The 25,643-nt window shown below is 37.6% G+C and overlaps 1 protein-coding gene across 1 annotated transcript in view; it reads left to right on the top strand.

The window, feature by feature from the left end:
• Window positions 1–25,643, top strand: part of CNBD1 (cyclic nucleotide binding domain containing 1) — a 363,708-nt gene that overhangs the window by 20,344 nt on the left and 317,721 nt on the right. Inside the window, exons 2-3 of the mRNA XM_040992868.1 lie at window positions 10,989–11,061; window positions 21,085–21,198. Coding sequence (XP_040848802.1) covers window positions 10,989–11,061; window positions 21,085–21,198 — 187 coding nt within the window. The remainder of the gene's footprint in view (window positions 1–10,988; window positions 11,062–21,084; window positions 21,199–25,643) is intronic.

Genomic DNA, 25,643 nt, shown 5'->3' with positions numbered 1-25,643 from the left:
TGTGGAAAATGTCACTCCATTCTCTTCTTGCTTGAAGGGTCTCTTAGAAGTTGATAATCTAATTTGTTTTTCTTTATATGTTATCTGATTGTTTTTGAGTAATTGTTTCAGTATATTCTCTTTATGTTCAGTTGAGAGAAGCTTGACGATGATGTGTCTGGGTGAGATTCTTTCTGGATAGAGTCTACCTGGGGTTCTCTGCCCTTCCTGCATTTGTCCTCTCGTATGTTCCCCATGTATGTTTGTGAAATTCTCTTTTATAAATTCATTGAATATTCCTGAAATCTTGCCTCTCTTTTCATTCTGTCATCAATTCCTATAATTCTGATATTCAATTTTCTACTGGTGTCATTTAGTTCTTGGATTATTTTCTTAGCTTTTTTCAGAAGCTCTTCCACATGTCTGATTAATTGCGTGTCCTCCAACAGGTTATCTTCCAGTTCTGATATCCTTTCTTCTGCCTCATTCTATTGGTGATGTTTTCTGTCACTTTTTTTTATTTTGCTTCATTTTATTGTTTAGTTCAAGTACTTCAGGTTTGATCTGTTTGTATCTCTGTTGGGTAGTTTGTATCCCTGTTATGAAATATTCCTAAAAGTCCTTGAGTTCTTGTCTTTTTTTCTCACTATATCTGCAGATTTTTATCATGGAGCTGTGGCTCTCACATTGAGATGGTCTTTTGCTCATTTTTGAGGGAAACATTGTTTTCCTAGTTTTTATTGCTTGTTTTTCTATTTCCTTTTCCCATGGCCTTTTAGAACTGTAGGCTTTCTCTTTAAGCCAATTTTTGTTTTTACATTGTGTTTGTGGCTTCCAAATGTGTGGGTATGGAGGCTTCAGCCTCAGTCTCTGCAGCCAGTGCTGCCCTGCCCTGTCTGTTTTCACAGCTGGTTGACAATGTTCCTCTCAGTTTGTGGATTTATTTCTGTTGTCTCTGCTAAGACTTTTGTTCTGTTCTGAATGTTATCTCTTCTAGTAGTTTCCCAGCTACTGAGTTACCATGGCTGCTCAAGCTCACCACTAGGTGGTTTCTGCTGCAGGTGTGCATGTCTTCATGCTCCAAGTATTGGATCCTGTCTGCTGGGTCTTAATGCTCGCTAAGGCAAATGAGGCTGCGTTTTCTTTGTATTTGATTCTGGGATTCATGATGTTGATTCCGACCCAGTCTCTGCTCCCCTCTTCCCCCACCCTAGGGATCCAGCATCTCCCTCTCAGTTGGATGAGCATCTCTCTGGGAGGTTTGGGTCACAAGCCCTCTGCATGTGGTGTGGGTACTGTCTTGCTTCCCTAAGTCCTCCCTTGGATAGATCACCCTTCAGCAGCTCACTCCCCCGTGAGCTCCTCAGTAGTGTGTCTGCCCCAATCTGGAATGTTATCTACCGGGTAGTCCTATGAGCTTTTATCAGCCTTGCTTCCTCACACTATAGGTTTTTCCTACGGCTTTTTGCCAATACTGTCTCTTTGGAGGGGCTCCCCCTGGGTGTTCCCATTGTGGTTGCTCCAAATTCACCTCTCCGTCTTTTGTGGGTTGGGGTGCCCTCCTGTAGCTCCCCTGAGCTTACCTTCCTCTTAGGCTTCTGGTTGAAATCTCATGCATTTTCAGCAGCTGTTCTTTGTCTTCACAGCTCTTCTTTCCAGCGGCCTCAAGGGAGCTTTGGTCACCCAATCTGATGATTTTCTTTTTCCAGCTCTGTGTTCCACCTGACCTTGTCTCTTGGCTCTCTCTGCACTCTTTGCCATGGCTTCCTATCCTGATTGGCCATATTTACTCTCTCCTCCTGAATTTTGGTGACTTTTTAAAGAAGTCTGCACCAATGCCTGTTTCTTCTAGAGTGCTTCATATGTTTTCTTCTAATGTTTCAGTAATTTCTGGTAGCATACCAATTGTCACTCTATTGAATCTTTTGGTTCACCTATGAATAGAATCATGTCATCCACAAACAAGACATTTAAAATTATTTTTTCTTGCCTTATAGCTCTAGCAAGGATTTCCAATAACCCATTGAATAACCGTGGTGCAAGTGGACAGCCTTGTCTAGTTACAGATCTTAGTGAAAAAGCTTCCAGTCCATCCCCATTCAGGATGATGCTGGCATTGGGTTGTTTCATATATTACTTTGATTGTGTTGTAGAATGTTTCTTCTTTTTCTATCTTGCTCAGAGTTTAATCATGAAATGGTGTTTGATTTTATCAAATGCCTTCTCTTCATATATTGATTTGATCCTATGGCTTTATTCTTCAGTTTGTTGATGTGGTAAATCACACTTATTGATTTGCATATGCTGAACTACCCCTGCATGCCTGGGATAAATTCCACTTGGTCTGTGTGAATAATCTGTGTGATGTACTGTTGGATTCTGCTGAGTAGTATTTTTTTGAGGATTTTTGTGTCTAAGTTGAAAAGGGATATTGGTCTGTAATTTTCCTTTTTGTATCTATCTGGGCTTTGCTGTTAAGATGATGTTGGTTTCATATGATCTGGAAAAATTGCCTCCCTTTGTATTGTTAGCAATATCTTGTGGAGATTTGGCGTAAATTCTCTTTTGAATGTTTGGTAGAATTTAGTAGTGAAGGTATCTGGTGCAGGATTTATTTGTTGTGGAGGGATTTAATTATTGATTCAATTTCTGCTCTGGTTGTTTGTTTATATGATTGTTTACTTCATGGTTCAATTTTGCTATATTTTGATTGACCAGAAGTCTTTCAATTTCTTCTAGGTCTTCTTCCTTCTTTCCTTTCTTCCTTCCGTTTGTCCGTCCGTCCGTCTGTCCCCTTTCCTGTCTTGTAATAGTTGGTCTACTGGAGAATCTGTTTTGTTGATTTAGTAGAGAAGCAACTCTTTGATTTACTGACCTTACGTACTGTTCTTTCAGTCTTTCTTTCATTTATTTCCTCCCTTTTTTTAAGAATTCCTTCTTTCTGCTAATCTTGGGATTATTATACTGTTGTTTTTCTAGCTCCTTCACATGTAGAGTTAGCTCTTTCACCTGGTGCCTTTCTAGTTTCTTTGTGTAGGCACTGATTGAAATAAACATTCCTCTTAATAGTACCTTGATTGTGTCCTGCAAGTTTTGATGTTTTGTTGATGTCTTCTCTGGTTTCAAAGAATTTGAAAATTGAAACATGATGTTCAGTTTTCAGTTATTTGCTTATCTTCTTGAATATTTTGATTTGTTGTTAGTTCTACTTGATAATGTGCTGAGAAGAAATATGGAATGAATCAGATTTTTAAAAATTTGCTGAGGTTTGTTTTGTGGCCTATAAATATAATTAATCCTGGGGAATGTTCTATTTACTGATGAAAAATTTCATCCTGTTTTTGTGGGATCGAAGTTCTATAGATACCAACTACGTTTATGTGTTGTATTTTCTGATTGAGCTATTTTTTTCTGCATGATGCATGTCTTCATATGGTTCTGTCCATTGAAGTTTGAGGGCGGTGTTGAGGTACCCCACGGATATTGTATTGGTGTCTGCATCTCCCTTTATTATGTCCATCAATATTTGCTTCATGTCCTAGGTTGTATTAATTTATTATTGTGATTTTCTCTTGCTGAATGGATTCCTTAAACATTATATTTTTTCTCTTTCATCTCTTTAAAATTGAGGTGTGTGTTCTTTGATATTAGATTGGCTACATCAGTTCACTTTCTTTCCATTAGTATGGAATATTCTTTTCCACCCTTTCACTTCACCTTTGTTTCTTTTTGGTGAGATATATTTCTTTTTGGTATCAGATAGATGGTTCTTCATTTTTTTTAAAATTCAGTGTGCTAATTTTTATCTTTTAATTATTATGAATTTAAGCTATTTGCATTTAGAGTTAGAATTGTCATTTTAGCGTTGGATTTTTCAGTGTTTGGTTTGAGTTTATTTTATTCATTTATTATTATTATTATTATTATTATTGAAATGTTCTGCAGTTTTGTCTTATTTGGCTGTGGTACGTTTTCTTCCTTTTTTCTGTCTTTAATGCATATTTCAATAGCATTTGTAGGACTGGCATAATAGCGATAAAGTTTTTTTTTTTGCTTTGGGAATTATTTATTTCAATTTCAAATTGTAATAAACACCTTTTTGGGTAAGTTGTTTGGGCTGACAGTTGTGATTTTTTTTTTTCTTTTATGATCTTAATTATGTCACTCCATTCTCTTTTGCCCAATAGGTTTCAGCTGTGAGTTTGGTGTTCCTCTATAATTTATATGACCTTTCTCATGTGCCTTTTCTTTATATTCAACCAAAGAAAGCTTGATTATAATGTACTATCTTGAGGATCTCTTATGGTGGGCTCTTTTTGGGGTTCTTGGTCCTTTCTGTATTTGTTCTTTTCTTTCTTATTTTATCTTGGGGAAATTTTGGATTGTTATTTTATTGAATATATCTCTGAATCCAGTTTTGCATTCCATGCCTTTAGGAATTCCTGTGGCACTTGTATTTGGCCTTTTGATGGTTTCACTTAGTTCTGGGATGACTTCCTTAGTTTTACTCAACATCTCTTCCAATTCTCTGACTCTTTCAACATTTTGGATGTGGTGTCTTGTAGCTCTGAAATGTTTCCTCCTGCCTAACTCTTTCTATTACTGAATCTTTGCATTGATCTTTATTTTGTGAAAGTGAATTATTCATTTCCTTAAGATTTATTTGCTTTTATTGGAATGACAGATCCGATTTACAGAGAGAATGAGAATTAGAGAGAATGATCTTCATCCATTTGTTCATTTTCCAAACTGCTGTTATGGCCAGAGCTGAGCTGATCCAAAGACAGAAGCCTGTAACCTCTTCTGGGTCTCCCACGTAGGTTCAGGGTACCGGGCTACTAGCAGGGAGCTGGATGGGAAGTGAAGTAGCTGGTACGTGAACTGGCACCCATATACTTTACATGGTGAAGATTTAGACAAGGAGCCATCGCACCAGGCCCAAACTTTTCATCTAATATTTCAGTTTGACTCTGTTTCAATGTTGCTATTTTCTGTTTAATGTATTTTTTAAGTTCCTTGAACTCTGGTTTCTGCTTCTTACTGTCTTTGAAGAGATTTATAAGGATTATTATTATTATTTAAATTTCTTTCTCTGGCAGTTCCTAGTTGTCTTCATCAGCTAATTCTCAGGTGACATAGTTTTGATGCTTTGTTGGGGAGGTCTTGTTAACATCATTCATGATGCTTTGTCTTTGGCAATTGCAACTTAATTCAGATTAGTAAATTTTTCTCAGGGCTGATTTTTAATCTGTTTCATTCACTTATCTGCTCATCCTGTTCAGCACCTGATTTTCCATTCGTGTCACTTGTACCAGTCCCTCCAGCGAGTTTCTGTTCTGGGCTTCCATGCTGTACTTCAGGTGTAGCCTCTGCAGGCAGGGCACCTGGATGGCCAGTCTCCAACCCTCTGTGATCCCATCTTATGGCTACTCCATGGTCTGCTGAGACTTTTTCCCAGCTCACAATTGCTGCAGTTCCCATTGACTTTAGTTGGGATCTCAGGACTGTCAGTGGTGCCTTGCACTGTTTGTGGTGCATAGATATTTTTTCCTCTCTCACCAGAACCTGCTAACAACTAATTCTTGGACAATCTTATTCTTTTTTGGATGGAACCTTTTGGATTCCAAGTTGGTATTATTTTCCTGATGGGATCAGCAAAATGCATTTAGCTAGCATTGGGGGTCTCCCTGGGCTTAGCACATGCACAACTCACTGTTATCCCCAGGGTTTTGTTGCAGTACTGAAACTGGTGCCTGATGTGCCACCTGATGTGCCACCTGATGTGCTACCTGATACTGTTGGGAGCCTGGGCTGTGAAATCCACCTTGTTTCCACACCTTTCTGCAAGAGCTGTGCCTCCCTGCTTCTGCTCATGTTGGAGTAAAAAATTTAGCAGGACCCATAATTCTATAGCTGCCTTCCTGGTGATCTCCCCTTTCTGCTTGATCACCAGTGGAGCTCAGGTCCCTGCAAGGCTGTTCACTGCAGCATTGCTCTGCTGTGTCTGCTATTTGCCCTTGTCCATGAGTAGCCAGCTATGTTTCTGTTGTTGGCATGCCCGCACCTATTTCTCAGGGTCACACCCTCTCTGCTTTCTTCCACTCATTCTGTCCATTTTATCATGTCCTCCCTCTATTCTGCCATCTTACTGTCCTCTCATCTTCACATTCTAATACTGGATAGCTATTTCGTTTCTTTAGGGGAGTTATCATGTCCTCCAGGTTTTTGTTTTTCTGTGTTTCTACGTTTACTGTTAGGCATTTGTGGAGAGGTCCATTGGCTTTGTTTTCTGATGATTTTTATCCATAAACTATGCTTTTGTGACTTGTTGGAGTGATTCTTCCTACAGACATCCAGAGTTACATTCAGGGTGAAGCTAGGGAACTCTGGCCAGTGCTCAGTGTGGAATGAGAGTTCAGGTTGACATACACATTGAACATGGTAGGACTTGTTTGTCAGTGGGTCAGGGGTGGGGTGATCGAAACTCATATTGGAACCACCACCTGATCTTATCTGTCTCATGGTGTTCAATGCACAGGGTTAGCCTACTTATAGCTACAACCTTCAGCTGCACCATCACATGAACTATACAGAGGACCTTGTGCTATTAGCGTGAGCACAGAATCCTGCTGTACCACTCAGACAGTATGACCACTTAGTCTCTGATGTCAGAATTGTTGAAGGTCCTGAGACCCAGCTACACATCATATCCTGCTGTACAGTCCAGAATTCCCACAGGATGTGTTCTCAAGACTCCCACATTCACCAGCAACTGAAGATGCAGTGCACATTGTCTTCCTCATGGGAGCACAGAGGTGTTACTGGGACCACCTGCTTCTGAGTGCTCCATCTTCGGAATTTGCGGCTCTGTGCCTGTACAAGGGTGAGGGGTATGTTTGGCTGCTTTGCAATGGGTGTGCAGCTCCCTGTAAAATTGCTAGTACAGACTCAAAATCAGTGGGTAGTGAGTATTTGTCCCTTTGTAAATTTAAGATTTTATTTTATTTTTATTGGAAAGTCAGATATTACAGAGTGAAGGAGTTGCAGAGAGAAAGATCTGTTCGCTGATTTACTCCCTAAGCGGCCACAATGGCTGGAGTTGAGCTGATCCAAAGTTAGGAGCCAGGAACTTCTTCTGGGTCTCCCATGTGGGTTGCAGGTCACAGGCATTGGGCCATCATCTACTGCTTTCCCAGCCCACATGCAGGGAGCTGGATGGGAAGTGGAGCAGCTGGTATGTGAACTAGCACCCATATGGGATCCCAGTGCATGCAAAGCAAGGACTTTAGCCAATAGGCTACCGCACTGCCCATTTTTGTCCACTTAAAAACTTTCTAATTCACACATGCAGATGCTGACATGTAGTACAGCCAGAGCCTATTTTCACTGACTTTTGGTTGGCATTATTCCCTGGTTGGTCTGGTCCTTCCTGTGAGGGTGGTGGAGAAGGTAAGGATATTTTCCCTCTTGATGATTTGTGCACATTTCACCTCCTGCTGTGTCTCCACTCAGTCTGAACTGATCCATGAATTCTGTGTCAGGCAATGTTTCATGTGGCACTGATTTTTTCCCTTGGTGCATAAAAGGCCACTGGATCTCCCCTGACTACAAAATGTTTCTGATTTTTTCCTAACCAGGATGCTTAGGTGGGACATAGCAGAAATGCGACTTTCCCCTAGGGTGATGTGGTGCTGGGATACCCCGTCTCCCACTCTAGTATCATTTCAAGCCATAAGTCAGTGTTGGTCACAAGCTTCTATGTCATAAAATATTGTCATTGAGCCTCGCGGTGATGGTCTTCCCCTACTTCACAAGTTGTATTCTGCTCTGTCCCACCTCACTCTGCACTTTGCAGTCTCCTTTAGCACTTGGTTGAGGAGCCTTCAGTGCTACTCCTGCTCCCCACCCTGTAATTGCTGTCCGTCCTTATCCAAGGCATCTCTTCCCTATCCCCATTGCTTCCTCTGCAGGCTCTCTGAAACCAAACCCTGGGAATCCAGTTCCTCCATTCCTCCTCCACCAGCTCTGCCTGGTTAAATATGCAAGACTTTTTCTTGTCCAGCCATCTTGGTATCCCTCCTAATTAGCTTTTTAATTACATAATGGATCTCTAGTTGACTATTAAGTTTGAAACTATTCTACCATAGCAGTTTCTAATCCCCCTTCACAGTTACCCATATTAAACCCTTGATTTTACGCTCTCCGAGGATTAATCCCCTTCCTCTGTCAGAAGCCTGGCAAGGGGATAAACATGAGGGGAAAATAAGACTGGAAAACACATATAAATCTTATACTCCTTTGAAGCTCTTTTGGGTTTATCCTTGTATTAAATTTGATCACTAGGAAAGCTCAATATCCAGTCTTTATGATGTTACAATTGGCATTTTCTTTTTTAGTAAATCTACTTTGAAAGTCAAGATTCACTGTATTGTTGAACATTCTGCCTAACCAGTATTGCTCAGAACTGAGAGTGAAGAAATGTTTTGATGAACTAAACTGATGTAGTAGCCAGTGAGGGCTAGCTGGTCTCCTTTTTTGGAGGGGAGGTGGTGCTTACCTGCTTCTTCCAAGCCTTAGAGTTGTTCTTGACCTCAATACCTATAGTTTTTGTCAGGTAAGCTGATTCTTAGACAAAAAGGCAAAGTAGTATTTTAATTTTTAAGAATATGTATATATTTTTAAAAGATTTATTTATTTTTATTGGGAAGGCAGATATACAGATAGGAGGAATAAGAGAGAGGAATATCTGTCTGATGAATCACTCCCCAAGTGGCCACAATGGCCAAAGCTGTGCTGATCCAAAGTCAGGAGCCTGGATCCTCTTCTGGGTCTCCTACGCAGGTGCAGGGTCCCAAGGCTTTGGGCCATCCTCAGCTGCTTTCTCAGGCCACACGGCAGGGAGCTGGATGGGAAGCAGGGCCACTAGGATTAGAACCGGTGCCCATATGGAGTCTTGGCGCTTTCAAAGCGAGGATTTTAGCCACTAGGCCACTGCACCAGGCCCTGATTTTTTATATTTTTTTAGTAGCAATTTGCTAGTCTTTGATCTATTTTATAATTCATTTGCAAGCTTCTTTAACTGAAAGATGAAAGACATTTACTTTGTAAAAGTGCCCTTTTTATTTTTGATTAACATGTAATAATTGTTTATGTTTACGAAGTACAAATTAATAATTCAAGACCAGAATACAACATACATGGATCGAATCAGGGTAATTAGTATTCCCATCTAATTGTGTATTGATCAGAATCTTCAAGCTCCTCTACTCTTGTTGTCCTTTCAATATGTAATAGGTTCCTGTGAACTGCAGTCACTATCTGAATATTTTGTTGTACTGTAGCAATGACACTGTATGTGACCTCTACTTCCTAGTGTCTAATAATTGTTCTGTCAGTGTAAGCGAGAACTTGCTATAGCTTTCTTTGTCCGATTAATTTTAATGTCCTATCTGATGTCTTCCATTTTCATCCATTTTGCTGCGAATCATGCAATTTTGTCTTCTTAATGGCTGAATATTCTGTTGTATCCACACACCACATTTTCTTTATTCATTACCACGTAGATGTGTATGGAGGTGCCTTCAGTAAGAATTCCTACAATGTTCATTGCTTTTCAAATCTCTGTGTCCCCCCTCCCTTTTTGTATCCAAAATGTGCACCAGAGCTGCTTTTAACTCTGTTCTTGAAATACATTAGCTGAACGAAGCGTTCACAACATAGAGGACCCTTCCTGCTCTATATGTGTTTAGAAATGTGCCATCTTAATATTTCACAAGATTTTTGAGCATTATTATAGTGAACTATTTTAAGTATCCAAGCAATAATTGGGTTCATTTCAAATAAATTATTTCCTATGACTATAAAAAATTTTGTTTTTCCAGTCTTAATCCAATTATTGGTGGAAATGTCTAAGTCATGTAATCATTGGTTGTTTATTAAAGATAAAGATTATGTATACAGTAATCCATTTGCTGCTTAAATTTTCCTTATTCCTATTTAAATTCCACATTTAGAGAGTGAAGTTATTGCTGATTGTAGTTCACAAAAAATTTATGATAGGGAAAATTTTAATTGAAGAATCTGAATTTAAAGTGGATGCATTTGAACCTGTCAAATTATTCCAATACTTTATAACTAGAATATGGTCAATGAATCTGCTTTGAAAATTTGATAAGTAAAATAAGCCACTTATTTTTCTCAATAACTTTTCACTAGGGAATGGGAGAATAGGCATAAGTTAGCACTTAATGTTGCTTTTGGCTCACAACCTTTCTAATCACACTATTTTTTCTTAAATTAACTTGAGGGTCTGCGATGTGAGTGCCCATCATTGCAAAGATGGTCACATGCAGCTCTCGGCCTGACTTTCTGTCACATTTCAAGGGTATCAGCTCATTATTTCACTGACGGAGAAGCAAAATTAGTTTGCCTCTTGGCGATGATCACTGTATTTTTTTTTTTTTTTTTTGCTGTTTTGGTGCCTTTTTTGATTTTTTTAAATTTTGGGGAGAGAGGAAAAAAAACTGACTGTAGCTATTTGGAAGGGTTTTGAAAGTGGTTATGAAAGGTAGGACTATGTGGGGTTAAATCAGAGAAAGAATTTGGAGGTAGAGGAGAAAGAAAAAGTGAAAGGAGAGGGAATACAATCAAATATCAGCCATACTTTTTGAATTCTGGTGCTCATGAGACAAGTTTAACAGACAAAATGGATTGGATGTAAATTTTGTCTTACTTTCATAATCATACCACAAGACACCTGAAAACCTATGCATTTGCTGATGTAAAAGAAAAAAAAGAGCAAATTTGGAATCAGCAAAAAACATCAGATTCTTTTCTCATTTTAACCACTCTATTCAGTTATGCCTGTGTGTAAAACAAAGACTGCTGATACCTTGCCTCTGTATTCCCTGAATTCTCTATGATGAATGTTTGCAATTAAATTCTATTTACACACTTGGTTAATAAGATTACAGAAAATCACGCACATTTTTAATTGATTTTTTCCGCAGGTTTGAAAGTGTCTAAACACATTAATTATGGTCAGTTGAATGCGCTATGCCACATTAGAGGACTACACCACAGGTAGGGCGGTCCTGCATTTCTTTTTGTTTTCAGATGAATGTGAATACATTTGTTTTATAGATAAAGTTATCAAGCATTGCTGAGTCTCATAGCTACCTGATTTTCCACACGTTGAAACATTTGAAAACCTGAGGATAATTTCTCTAGAGTGAAGGGGCAGACTATATATGTCAATTTTAAGGAAACAGTTTTGCATGAAACAATATTAATTTATCTCTAGCTGGGCCTTTTCTAGTACTTAAAAAGCAGTCATCTGGTGAAAGAGGCTTAACTAGTTGAAAACACAAATACATGTCAGGGAAGTACACAGGGAACGTCTACTTGAAATATACTATAGCTAGAGAACTAGGAAATGTCACTGGTGAAAGCTCACTTTCCCCCGGATGGCTATTTTGGTAAAGAGTTCGGTGTCTACGTTCATCAGGGATATTGATCTAACACTCCCTTCTGTCCTAGTAACAGTTGCAAGCTGTGTGTGGGCTGCAGTAGGTTTTCTTCAGCTTAGGACCATAGCATTTCATCCCTGCTGGTTGCTAACTGCCTTTCTCCAAGACATTGTTGTCCCCTCCATTGACCAGTGTTTTATCCACTCAGCCCAACATTCATTCGTATCCTGGGATTTTGATCAAAGCTGAAAGAAATACATTGAAAAACAAAGCAGAAGTAATAGAACTTTGTATATCTATATCCTTGGATGTAAGGCTTTCTTTTTCTGTATTAAAATATATTTAATTATAAATGAAAAATTTTAGGTATTTCATGTGTGTAGCTTTAAAAACATATCTCGTGCCTTCCCCTCTTTCACTCCTTTTCTTGATGTTTTTCCCTAATTTTCAAAATGACATACTTTCATTTTTTTTTATAACCTGAAGCTTACTCTACACTGAATAAAAAATTCAACAAGTAGTAAGTAGAAAAAAAAAAAGTAGGTTTTTTTTAGTAGATTAAAAGTTTCATGAGGCAAATTTGGTTTAATTTTTCTGCTGCTTCCTATTCCCTAAATTCAGCACAGACTTTGGTCTTTCTAATGATATTTCATATTGCAATCTGTAGAAACAAAGAGTTCTCCTTTTTCCTCAATCATTTTCTTCCCCTACCTGTTCCTACCCCTTCTTTTCTTTTTCTTTTTTCAAAAAGAAACAATGAAATAAAAAAGCTCTCATCTGTCAATTCAGTGTAAATATTTACAGCAAGCAAGTGTAAGCTAGGTTTAAATCTGGAGCAATGAATACAGTACAGGTCTCCCAAAAGAGTGGCAGAAATTGAATTATTTAAACTATTACTGCTAGTGTCTGAAATGACAAAAACCAGAATCAGGAATGGAACTGTGATATCAGGTGTAGTTGTTTTTTTAACTGAGAGACTAGCTCCCTAAATATCTACTTTATACTTTAAAAATATGTATGAATTTTCTACCTAGAACAGTTTGAGTCTGTGCATGTGCATACATGTGATTTTTGATATGATGTATAGAGTGAATAATTTTCTAAAACTTATAGTTATAACCTATAAGTGCATGAGGTATGAAATATGATTTAATCAAACGTATTACAATGCAAAATTTTTGGCATTTTATGTGGCAAAACATTTGGAAATTTTATCGTAGCTAGTTTGAAATATACAATATGCCATTATTTGCTGTCATCCCCATTTTTTGCAATGAAAATTAAAATGATATCAGGGAAAAAGTATTCACTAGTTATAAAAGCTTGCACATCAGTTGATTTTTAAATTCCATTTTCCATGAACATTTTAAAACAGATTTATTTATTTATTTATTTGAAAATCAAAGTCTCAGAATTAGAGGGAGAGGCCCAAAAAGATAAAAGGATCCATCTTCTATCTACTGGTTTTTCTCCCCAAAATATCTGTGATTGCCAGGACTGGGCCCTACTCAATCTAGGAACCAGGAACTTCCTCTGGGTCTCCCACAAGTGTACATGGATGCAACTACTTGGGAGATCTTACACTGATTCCCAGGGTACATTGGGAAAGAGCTAGATTGGAAGTGGAACAACTAGGATTTGAACTGGAGCTCTTTTTAGATGCTAGGGCTGCAGACAATGGTTTAATTCACTGTTCCACATCATAAGGACAATTTTTGAACATATTGAAATGACATTTCATGTACCCAAACCTATTCTAACTGAATCTTTGTGCCCTTTGCTCAGTATCTCCCTGTTACTTTCTTACCATACCCCCATACCCCAATCCTTTGGTATATGCCAATTGTTGTTAATAAACTCCAAATGTTTCTTAAAAAGTACAGCAATTAAAATTTTGAAAAGATAGTAAATATTAGTGAAAGAATGGGAAAAGGGAACCTTGTATACTGTTGATGAGCATCTATATTGATAGACACTCTGAAAAACAGTACGAAGGTTTCCAAAGAAATTAAAAATAGAGTTACCAAATGATATAGAAGTTTATTTTCTGGGGATAGATTTAAATGCAAAATGAAATCAGCATCCCCTAAAGATACCTGTATTCCCACTTCAGTCATAGCATTTACAATAGTCAAGGTATGCAAATGATTAAAATATCCATCAGCAGATGCATGGATAAAGAAAACTTGATATATGTAACAAGATCCTGCTATATTTCAATACGCATAAACCTGAAAAATATTCTGCAAAGTATAATAAATACAATACAAAAATATATTAAATGATCTCACACATGAAATCTAAAAAACCTGATGATTGCACTATATTGCAGTATAGAACAAAACAGCACTTACTCGAGTTGGGGTGGGGAAAGAGGGTGTATGTTGATCAGATCATATTAACTAGTATACATACAGGGAAAGAACACAGAAGATACCACACACAAATCATTTTTAATGTTTTGGGAGTTAAGCTAAATGATTCAATTTTCAGCTGTTTGTCCCACAAAAACAAACAGAAGGTTGCTTCACTACAGTAACCTTCTAATTATAGTATCTACAGTGTCACACTGTACATTCTAAAGATGCTTAATAAAAATAACATATTCTAAAATAATAAGCCATCCTTTTAAACTTGTTTTTATAGATTTTTTTGATTATTCCTGATATCTTTTTATTAATCATCATTGTGATTCCATCCTTCACTTCCATAAAAATCACCTATATACAAATTCTGCAGTCTATTTCTAATATGGATTGATAGACTTTGAGAATGTAAATCTGGTGTGGGTTATTACTTTTTGTTGGCTTCTATTCATATTTCTTGCTTCTATAGATGATCTTTCAGTGAAAAAATTGTTAATTCTTGTCATGTTTTAGTATGTGGTCTAAATTGTGTATGATTTCCCCCCAAAAGAATTTCTGTACATCTCTTCTTTCTAGAGTCACAACACACTGGGGTTGCTATCACTTCCTCCAAGAGTTTTTCTCCAAGCCATCTTCACTCCCCACCTTATTTCCAGGTCAAAGCTCATGTTCTTTCCAGCAACAATCCTTTTCATCTGTGACTGTTCTCAGAATGCCCTCCCTTCGTCTAATGCTCATTTCTTAAGTGTCCACTCACTGATCCCTCTTTTATGCAATGTAGTGGTCCTTGGAGACTTTGTTTGCCTCTTGTAAGACTAGAAAAGAACTGGAAAGTTTTTCTGTAGTATATGTATAGTAACAGGATTTTTCAAAGAATGAAGAGTTGTTCTGTAGTGTCTTTGAAAAATTTGCTTTTTCTTTCTTCCTCCCTCCCTTCCTCCTTCCCTTCCTCCCTCCCTTCCTCCCTCCCTTCCTCCTTCCTTTCTTTCTTTCTTTCTTTCTTTCTTTCTTTCTTTCTTTCTTTCTTTCTTTCTTTCTTTCTTTCTTTCTTTCTTTCTTTCTTTCTTTCTTTCTTTCTTTCTTTCTTTCTTTCTTTCTTTCTTTTTCTTTCTGTCTTTTCCTTGTTTTCTTTCTTTCTTTTTCTGTCTTTTCATTTCTTTCTTTCTTTCTTTCTTTCTTTCTTTCTTTCTTTCTTTCTTTCTCTTTCTTTCTTTCTTTCTTTCTTTCTTTCTTTTCCTTCTTTCTTTTTCTTTCTGTCTTTTCCTTGTTTTCTTTCTGTCTTTTCTTTCTTTTCTTTCTTTTCTTTCTTTCTTTCTTTCTTTCTTTCTTTCTTTCTTTCTTTCTTTCTTTCTTTCTTTCTTTCTTTCTTTCTTTCTACAAGAGCTCTACAACTATGCTGAGTGAAACTACAGAGTTTGGATATCTCTTGAACTCATCTGTTGTGGAAATTGAAATTCAGTGTTTGAAAATTATTTGCTTCGAAGTTAAACTATAGTAAAATGGAGGAGTCCTTGCCTATAGGAGGCCCCTGGACCTAACTGTTAGCAGATTCCAGCAAGAAGAGGAATGAAAATAATAATAATGATAGTAACACTCTGTGCAATGTGTGCCACTGACAGTCCTGTAATGTAGCTTAAAGTCACACCTCATGTCTCACTAATCATGGGCCCTGCTGAAACTATGAGTGGGAGAAAGGCAGAGTAGACAATGGTGTGACCATATATAGAACCACAAAGAGCAGAGGTTGGTGACAGGCAGTCCTGGCTGTGGAGGCCAAGGCAGAAGCATTGCATGGGAGTCTACAATTCAAACTCAAACTGGAGGGAGCAGAAAGATGCAAATGTAGAGCTGGGCACTGAACAGGATCAGTAAAGTTGAACTATAGATTTTTGAATGGCACAGCTTAAAAGCTTCCGCCAAGGAGAACAATCCACTAATCAGCATGCAATGGGCAAGAGCAGAATAAGAGAGAAAGGCACAATGCTTTCCTCACAAAGGAGTAAAAATCTGTGGCAACCTTAGAGTTTTTGAAAGAAGACATTAAGCAACTGTGGGATAAACAAATTTAAAAAGTTAAAAAGTTCATATAAAATAAGTTGCACATATAGGAGTTCAAGGAATTCAAGGAAAATGAAGGAAATAATAGGAAAGGAAATAGCAACATTCAAACAAACCAAGCTTAATCAATAAAAATGGAGAATACAATACAGTAAATTTAAAATTCAACAAAAAGCAAGACTTTCACGGTGGGAAGACTCTCCACATACAAAAATGCTATAACAGTCAAAAACCTGGAATTCAGTGATATCATCAAAAGTCCAAATGTAAGGATTATGGGCGTTCCTGAAGGTGTAGAAAGAGAAGCTAGGTTAAAAGAGAATCTTGTATTAGGTGGAATAATAAATGAGAACTTCTATAACATGGAGAAAGAAAGGGAAAGCCAAATATAGTAAGGGCAAACAACCTCAAATTGCCTTAACTAGAAACAATTCTTGATGTGACAAGATAATCAAAGCTCTCTTTGGTGGAATATAAAAAATATACACTCAATGAGAAAGGTCAGTGGACATAGAAGAAACCCAGTCAGACTCACAAGTGAAATCAAATAGGAAATAAAAGAATTGTTTCAGATGAATTAAGCCATCAACACAATATGTGAAACTTGTGGGACACGATCAAGGCAGGGGCGTTAGTGCCTGTAACAAGAAACTAGAAAGATACCAAGTAAATAAGATAACTGCATATCTGAAGGAGCTAGAAAAACAAAGGAAGAATAATCCCTAAGTTAACAGAAAAAAGGAATAACCAAAATAAGGATGTAATAAACAGGAAGCCAGAAGCTCAACATATAAGACCAACAAATCAAAGAGCCTGGACTTTCAAATTCAACAAAACAGATTCTTCAGTAGGCTAACTAATAAAAAAAATAGTGTGGGGGAAAAGATATGAATCAAGAAACGAATCATGAAATCAGGGAAGAAAATAAAACATAACAACATAAACTGGATATAAATAGAATAATCAGGAAATGGAACAAGCAACTATATGCCAACAAATCAGATGTTGTAGAAGAAATGGGGAGATTTCTGGATGCATGCAATCTGGAATCATGAGGTAATTAATAATCTAAATAGAAAAATAACCAGGACAGAGATTACATCAGTAACTAAATTCCTGCCAGTCAGTCAACCAACCAAACATAAACAAAATCCTGGAACAGAAGGCCTCACTACTAAATTTTACAGTACTAAATTCTTCCAAGTTCATCTTGGAAATTCATTCTCCAATCCCCCACAGGGTATTCCAATTAGTAGAAAAGGAGGCAATCCTTCCAAATTCTATGAAGACAACATCACCTTAAAATAAAGCCGGATAGTGACACAACAGAGAAAGAGAACTACAGACTGATATCCATAATGAACATAGTTGTAAAAATTCTCAATATACAAGCCAAGAGAACAGTACATCAGACAGATCCCTCTACTAGTGTGTGTGAGATTTATCTCTGTATCTCTGCAGGGATTGTTTAACATATGCACATCAATAAATGTGATACATCACATCAATAAACTGAAGAATTAAAACCATATGATCATCTCAATAGATACAGGAAGACATTTGATGAAATCTAACACCATGTCATGCTAAAAATCTTAAACAGGATAGGAATATTCTACTACACAAAATAATATGCAAAAACCTAACCCAGGCAGCATATTAAATTAGACTGAAAGCCTTTCACTAAGATCTGGAACTAGACATAGTTGTCGACTTTCACCATTGCCACTCAACTTATCTATTGGAAGTCCACAGTAGAGTTATTAGGCAAGAAACATAAATGAAAGTAATTAAAATTGCAACTGATGAATTTAAGTTATCACTATTCACAGACAACATGATTCTCTACGTAGGAGAACCAAAAGATTCCGTCAAGAGACCATTGACCTCCTAAGGAGAGTTTGGAAGGGTAGCAGGATACAGAATCAATGAATACAAAATTGATGGTCATATTAAGAAAAAGAACTTGTAATTTCAGTTCCCTTCAAAACAGTGGAGAAGAATTTTAAACATCTTGGAATAGACTAAACCAACAATGTGGAAGACCATTATGATGAAAATGATAAGACATTAGTAAAATTATAATGATGTTTTCTATAAAAACATTAATGAACAGTGTTAAAAATGAAATAGAGGAAAATATTTCAAGACGGAGAAACTTTCAATTTTCCTGGAGCAGGATCAACATCATCATCCAATTATCCACAATACAGGAACTAACATACAGATTCAATGCAATGCCAGTCAAAATCCCAACAACATTTTTCTCAGAGATGATATAAAAGTTCACCTGGAAGCACAAGAGAAAATGAATATCCAAAGCTATCCTGAAGAATAAAAATCAAGCTGGACGAATCACAAATCCAGACCTCAAGATATGCTACATGGCAGTGGTGAGACAGTCTGGTACTGGTACAGAAACAGAGAAGAAAATCAATGGAAAAGAGTAGAAATCCCCTAACTGAGCCCACACGTGTACAGCCAATTAATCTTCAACAAAATAACTGAAAATAATCCAGGAAATGGTTGGTCTTTTAAACTAGTGTTGCTGGGATAATTGGATAGCAGCCTGCAAAAAAGTAAAAAGTGAGTCCCCCAAATATCACCTTATATAAAAATCACCTCTAAATGAATAAAGAACTTAAATCTCCACCCAAAACCATAAAGCTGTTAAAAGAAAACATAGGAAGCATTCTCCAAGGTATAGGAATTTGGAAAGACTTGTTAGAAGAGCCAGCCAAAGGATAGACAGTTAAAGCCAAAATAACAAATGAGACGACATTAAACAAAGAAACTTCAGTATAGCAAAGGCAATGGCCAACAAAGTGAAGAAGCAACCAACACAATGAGAAAAAAAATCTTTTCACACTACACAACCAACAGGAGACTGACAGGATTTACAAAGTGTTTCAGAAACTCAAGGACAGCAGAACAAATGAAGTTGTGAAGAAATGGGTGAAGAAAATGTGCAGGCATTTTCCCAAAGAACAAATTCAGATGGATAATAAGCATGAAACAATACTGAGGCTCCCAGCTGTCAAGGAAATACAAATATGAGGTTTCAACTAACTCCAATGAGATTGCCCTATATTCAGAACTGTACTATCAACACCTGCTGGCATGGATGTGTGGAGAAAGGTACCCTACTTCGCCACTCGTACCATTGGTGGGCGTGTAGGCTAGTACATCCGCTATTTGAGGTAGTATTGAGAGTGGCAAGTGAACTGAAACTTGATCTGCTGTATGACCCAGCTATCCCACTTCAGGGAATATATCCAAAAGAAATGAAATCTACATACGAGAGAATGATTTGTGCTCCTATATTTATAGCAGTGGAATCTACAATAGCAAAGGTATGGAAACAGCCCAGATGCCCATCCAAAGAGAAGTGGATAATGAAGCTGTGGTACATCTACTGTATGGAATACTATTCAGCAATTAAGAAGAATGAAATTCTGCCATTTTCAACAAAATTATTCAAGCTGGAAATCATCATGCTCAGTGAAATAAACTAATCCCCAAAGAAAAAAATATCATACACTCTCTTTGATATAAGCCAACCCTGATCAAAATACAAGATCAACTGAAAGATAGATAAACATGTGTATGTGTATATATAAATATATATGTATATATTCACCTAGATTAACTGTTTAATCAAGGCAAGTATAACAAGAAATGAAGATACATTGCAGTGTGCATCTCTACTTCTGAAGAAAAGATGCCCTCCTCCCAATGAAACTTAAATATATATTGACAGTAGGATGCTAGGATTTCTGCCATTTCTATGCCTCCAATGTCATATACAGCAATACAAATACAAATAAATACAAATACAAATAGAATGTTGGACTTGTGACTTTGCTCAAAAATTGTGCTGCTGTAATTATGTGGGAGAAAACTGTGGGGTAAAGGGGAGAGTAGAGAGGAAATCCCTGAGCCTGTGGAACTGTATAATGAAAGAGAAAAATTAAAAATATCATCTGTCGTAGTTTTAATGATCTGTGGTTACTGTACAATTAGTGAATACCAAAAAAAATTAATGATGCAGACTTCCCTCCCAAATGGTGACTAATGTTTAACAGCAAGCGGCTACATTTCCACAGGCCTTGTTTATTGGTATTTTTATTGGATAAAATATGATTGCATAGAACCCAACACAACAGCCTAGTGGCTATACCCTTGTTTAGCATTCACCAGGATCCCATAGGGGCCCTGACTTGTATCCAGGCTGTTCCACTTTCCATTCCACTTTCCATTTAGGTGCCTGCTTATAGCCTGGGAAAACAGTAGAGGATGGTCCAAAATCTTAGCAGCCTAAATCCACGTGGGAGATCTGGAAGAAGCTCCTGGCTGCTGGTTTCAGATGTTCCCAGCTCTGGCTGTTGTGGCTACATTTGGGCAGTGAACCAGAAGATGAAAAAATCTTTCTGTTTGTTCTTCTCTTTGTATTTCTGCCTTTTCAATAAAAATTAAAATCTTCAAAACCTCTGAGTACATAGAAGCATCATTTATATATATAAATATATATACATATACTTTTTTTTGCATAGTAAGATACAATCTTGTATCTGCTGATGCACTCCCCAAATGACTGCAATGGCCAGAGGTGGGCTGGTTTGAATCTGGGAGTCAGGAGCTTCTTTTAGGTATCTCCCCTCTTGGGTGAGAGGCCCAAGGACTTGAGCTATTTTCTGGTGCTTTCTCAGTTTGTAAGCAGGGAGCTGGATCAGAGTTGGAGCACTTTGGAGCACGAACCAACACTCATGGATGTTGGCACCATCAGGCGGAAGATGAAAGGATAAGATATTTAAAAAGAGAAACAAATCCAGATCCTTTTTACGGAGTTTATGAAATACCTTTACTTAAATCATCCCAGATGACTGATTTGAGAAAATGCTGATATCTTCATCTAGTACACTTTTATTCCAAGCCTAAGAAATAGTGCATGATACTTCTGTAAATCATTGCAAAGATTCCAATAAATATGCTTTCTCATAGTGCATGCATACACTATATTTAAATCATTTCAAAAGGATTTTAATTATGAAGCATACCACAAAACAGTTTTATTCAATTATAAAAATGAAAGTTTTAAGGTTCTGCTTAAAAACCTAGCTACAGAATCAGTGTTCATATATTAAGTTTAAAATGTACCCTTTGGAAGCTTAATTATTCAACAAGACATATTTTGTTTTTTCTTTTTCTTAAAGCCACAGTTCTTGCAATATTGTATCTGCTCACAACACATTTATGAAGCAATATCCTGAAATATTTCTGCACAAAAAGCCCATATTGCCTAAAATTTCAAAGCAGATCAGACAAAGGTAAAAATATTTTTTTTTTCTGAAAACAAGGTTGATTGTGTGTGTGTGTGTGTGTGTGTGTGTGTGTGTGTGTGTGTGTGTGTCTGTGTACCTGCACACAAATATTCTTGGCACAGTGGAACCCAAAACATTTAAGTTTTCATTGAATTAGGAGCACTTTCTACTAAGGAATCACCAAGGAAATTGATATTGGTCAGTAAGAATAAATTTTTATCTTACTGAACAAAAATGTCTGCACATTGCTGGAGCCTATGTATTTAAATTTTATCAAGGAATTGTTGCCTTTTACCAATGAACACATTAATGAAAAGGTTTCATGAAAGTCTTCTACAGGAGCATTATTGGCGTACTTGTCAGTGGAGGTATTTGGAGATAAGTAATGCATCAAAGAGTAAATGACAATCACAGGGCAACTGATAGGCACTTGCTAAGTTCCTTTGACTGGATGTTGCTTCTGTGAGGGTATGTACTAACTATCTCATGCATTATTGAGTTGAGGAATGAGGCTATTTCAGTGTATCGCAGAATATGTCTGTCCTTCCTGTGTGGGATGAGGATGGCTTGCTGGATTGTGTTGTGATGCAGTTTTTTTTTTGAAATTGTCCCTGGATCCAATGGAATTTTAAGGTTCTTATATCAGCACAATGTCACATACAAAAAGATACTTTCTTCCTGAACAGCATTTTTGTAATTGTTCCCTACTAGCTTATGTGAATATTCAAATTATTTACTGCATTTTACATCATGGAATTTATCTAACTTACCCTGGCCACCCTACTGCCCTAGGCCCTGGCTGTATAAATTCTACTGCCATCCACACAATTGTACTGTCTGAATCTTTATTACTCTGTACTGATTTTCTGACACTCAGCAGAAAAACCGATGCATATTTTGGATTATTAAGTGAGTATTACTTCATTGGCAAATTATTTACTATTTCTATGAGGAATTTGATAACAATTACTTTATTTCAACATTACAAAGATAAAACAATTACAAAGTTACTCCAATAAATATGTTTCTACAGATTGGAGAATATTGGCATGAGATCTATCAATCTATGTCATTATCCTAAGCTTTCCTTTTCTTTATAGTCAACGGGCAGTATTATGTGGAATGTATTATATAGTAACCGGGGAAAAATCTCTGGGAGATGGGATTGCTTTGTCCTTTCAAGAACAATTCTATTAAATTAGTAAAGAAGCTAGTGAAAAGAAGAGATTTAAGTATAACATTTTATAAGACTGATTCTACAACTAGATCAAAATACGTCAGCAGAGAGTACGGTTGCCTGGGAAGATCACACAAGGCTTATACTGTGATTTATCAAACTAACATCAATACATAGGAACATTTAGCAAAATATTTTATACTATTTGATTCCAAGTATGCTCAGTTTCTTTCCTAATCTTATGAATTAGGGTGAGACATAAAAACCTAATTCTACCTATAAGAAAATAGAGGTTCTTAAGATTAGACAGAAAGTCCACCCTACATTTATGTCTGCTCATTATTCTATCACACAGATGTAGCGATACATTGTTTTGAGAGAACTACAGGAAAGCACATTAATAACTGTTAATAACATTAGTAATGAAATTCCATTCCTATAGCTTTAAGAAACTTAGATGAGACCCAGAAACCTTTGTTAACAGGTAAATTGCAATTTAAGCATTAAAGGGGGACTATCAAATATATGAGGATTATGTCATTGAAGAGTGATTTAAGTGTCCAAATACCCAATAAACTTAATCAGGGTAAATTGTAAGATATATTTCTGAAATATTTGGGTATAGAACTAGTTTCTGGCTTATTGATTACCTCAGAACTCCATTTCCCTGCATATGTTTGCTCAGGATTACCTGGTTGATTTTTTTCTTTATGGTCATTGAGGACAAGATCTATTTACTTTCAGGTTTAAGTAAGAGGCAGTGGGAACTTGAACAACACGGGTAAAGGACTAATTGAACTCTCAAAAAATTGTTACTTCTGTTGATTGTGTGTCTGGTCTAAAAATTTTGAATCACATGATCATTTATTGAATAGGTACTACTATTGGCACTACACGAAGGCATTGGGACTAAAAATAATGGAGGAAGTGGAATCTCAGGAAAAAAATGAGGGTACAGTGACTTGGCATCCTACAGGCTCCAACAAAAATAAATCCAGGCCTAATGGCTAACAGACCCAGAACGCATCAGTGCCGCATCAGGTGCTGTTTCGTGCACTGTGGCAAAGCTGAAAGACTGGAGTGACAAGCATGCTGTGCATGTCCTAAGCCAGGAGAAAACTCAGTTCTAGGTCAGGGCATTACACTGTTTCCACAGGAAAATAGTACTAACTTTATAACCTATGGGTTCCAACCAAATTTGTTCTGGAGGTCCTCAGATCTAATGGCCAGCAGACCCACTAGTGCCATGTCAGGTTCCATTTTGTACACTGTGGCAAAGGCTGTGGCACTGCAGGGACAACAGCAAGCTGCATATTCACTAAGTTGGAAGGCAACTAAATGGAAGGCTGCCACGTGGAAACAGTGCCAACTTGGCCTCCTATAGGTTTGGGGATTTCCTGAGTGGCAGGGTCCTGCAACCATCAGAGGGTAATGCAATGGTATTCAGCAGCCGCAAGAGCCACTGGAGATAGTATGATTGGGCATGTCTGTCTGTTGTAAGGCAAGCACACTCTTATATAGCCTAAGAAAGGAGAAGGCAGATAGGCATTACCCAACAGTCTTCCCATGCAACAATGACACTGTAATTGGCTAGAAGGCACATCTATAGCTCTGGACCCTCCATTCATGTCACAGGTGATCTACAACACTCACAACTGGCAAGTAGCATGTATGTCACATATACCAGGTGGGCTGGCAGGTAATGCGAACTACATCTGACTTTTCAGAGTTACTTATCAAGGAAGTCCCAGCACAGCTCATCCAAGGACACAGAAGAGAGACTGAGGTGCATCCCACTGCTCACACATGTAAGGACAGTGATTAGACCAGATTCAGGTCTTGCTTCTCCAAAACCATTGTCATGGGGTTCCCCAGGGACATGGTGTGTTAATAGCCTAGGCTCTCCCACATAATCCAAAGTAGGCAGGAATCTGTGGGAGAGATCCATCTCCCCTTCTGCTCTTGGAACAAATTCTGCCACCAAGGCTTCCACCAAAAGGGTGACTTTTTATTTTGTCACCCTAAGATGTTGGAACAGACATTGAAGGACAAAATTTAACACATGAACACCATCTGTTCTTGCATCACACTGCAGGCAGAATGCCTGTCACAACAATGCTGACTGCCATTGACTGAAGTCCAATTTCTGTTGGAGAGCTACGGATGGTGGTCTATAAGTAAATTGGCCTAATTTGAGTTCCAAAGGCAAAGATGGTTAGCATGATTTTACTATTTATGTTTTTTGCAGTCCAGATAGTCTGAGTCAGGGACAGCATAGGCAGTGGCAGCCACCGTGGCCATGATGGAAGCAGCAGTAGTGAAAATGAGGCCAAGTGCGTGTTGGGTGCAGTGTAGTATGAAAGAGAGGATTTTGTATGCTTGCTCCCAGGGTTCCTCTCCACTCATCATTTGGCTGGACTGGAATCCACAGCACTGCTATCACTCTTCCAACTTAATGAATATGCAGCTTGCTGTTGTCCCTGCAGTGCCACAGCCTTTGCCACAGTGTACAAAATGGAACCTGACATGGCACTAGTGGGTCTGCTGGCCATTAGATCTGAGGACCTCCAGAACAAATTTGGTTGGCACCCATAGGTTATAAAGTTAGTACTATTTTCCTGTGGAAACAGTGTAAGATTTGAAAAGACATATTAAGCCATATGTAATTAAATAGCAAATACCACTAACCTTAATAAAGGCTGCATGATTCAAAATGTACAGGTGGTTTCTTTGAACCATGTATGGGGCCAAGGAAGCCACACATTGTGACTCTCTACTGTACTTTTAATTTCTCCACTGTTTTTTTAATTTCTAATACATCAGCCTTTATTCGATTCATTACTGCTATTTCCAGTGTAATGTATTCCTTAAATTCTTTGAACTCTTGTATGCACTTCTCATTGTTGATCAGAAGCTTTATAACGAGTTTTCTAAATTCTGTGTCCCCTATTTTCTCGATGTCTTCCTCAGTTAACTCTGAAGGTGGTCAAGGCTTTTGCTCCTTTGCTGGAGAGTCTTCAGTAACATTCACAGTGCCTCTGTCTTTTACCTGTTGTCATTGCCATACTGTTTGGCAGATTCTTCTTAGTGCAGATTTCTAAGGTGTATTACCTGCAGGTCTATGAGTTGATTTCTGTGTTCAATCCGTGCCCTGGATTTGGAAAACACCAGTTATCCTGAATAATTGCTTTTTCAGTGGCACTGATCTTGTTGGCAGCACTGACCTTGTTGACACCTGCTGACCAGTATGTCTGTGTGCCTGGAGTTATTTTGG

Source organism: Ochotona curzoniae, unplaced genomic scaffold (assembly GCF_017591425.1).
Source record: "Ochotona curzoniae isolate NIBS_2020 unplaced genomic scaffold, NIBS_Ocur_1.0 contig_1071, whole genome shotgun sequence".
NCBI lineage: Eukaryota > Metazoa > Chordata > Mammalia > Lagomorpha > Ochotonidae > Ochotona > Ochotona curzoniae.
The sequence above is the reverse complement of the archived record's forward strand: the minus strand, read 5'-3'. Positions and strand labels throughout refer to the sequence as shown.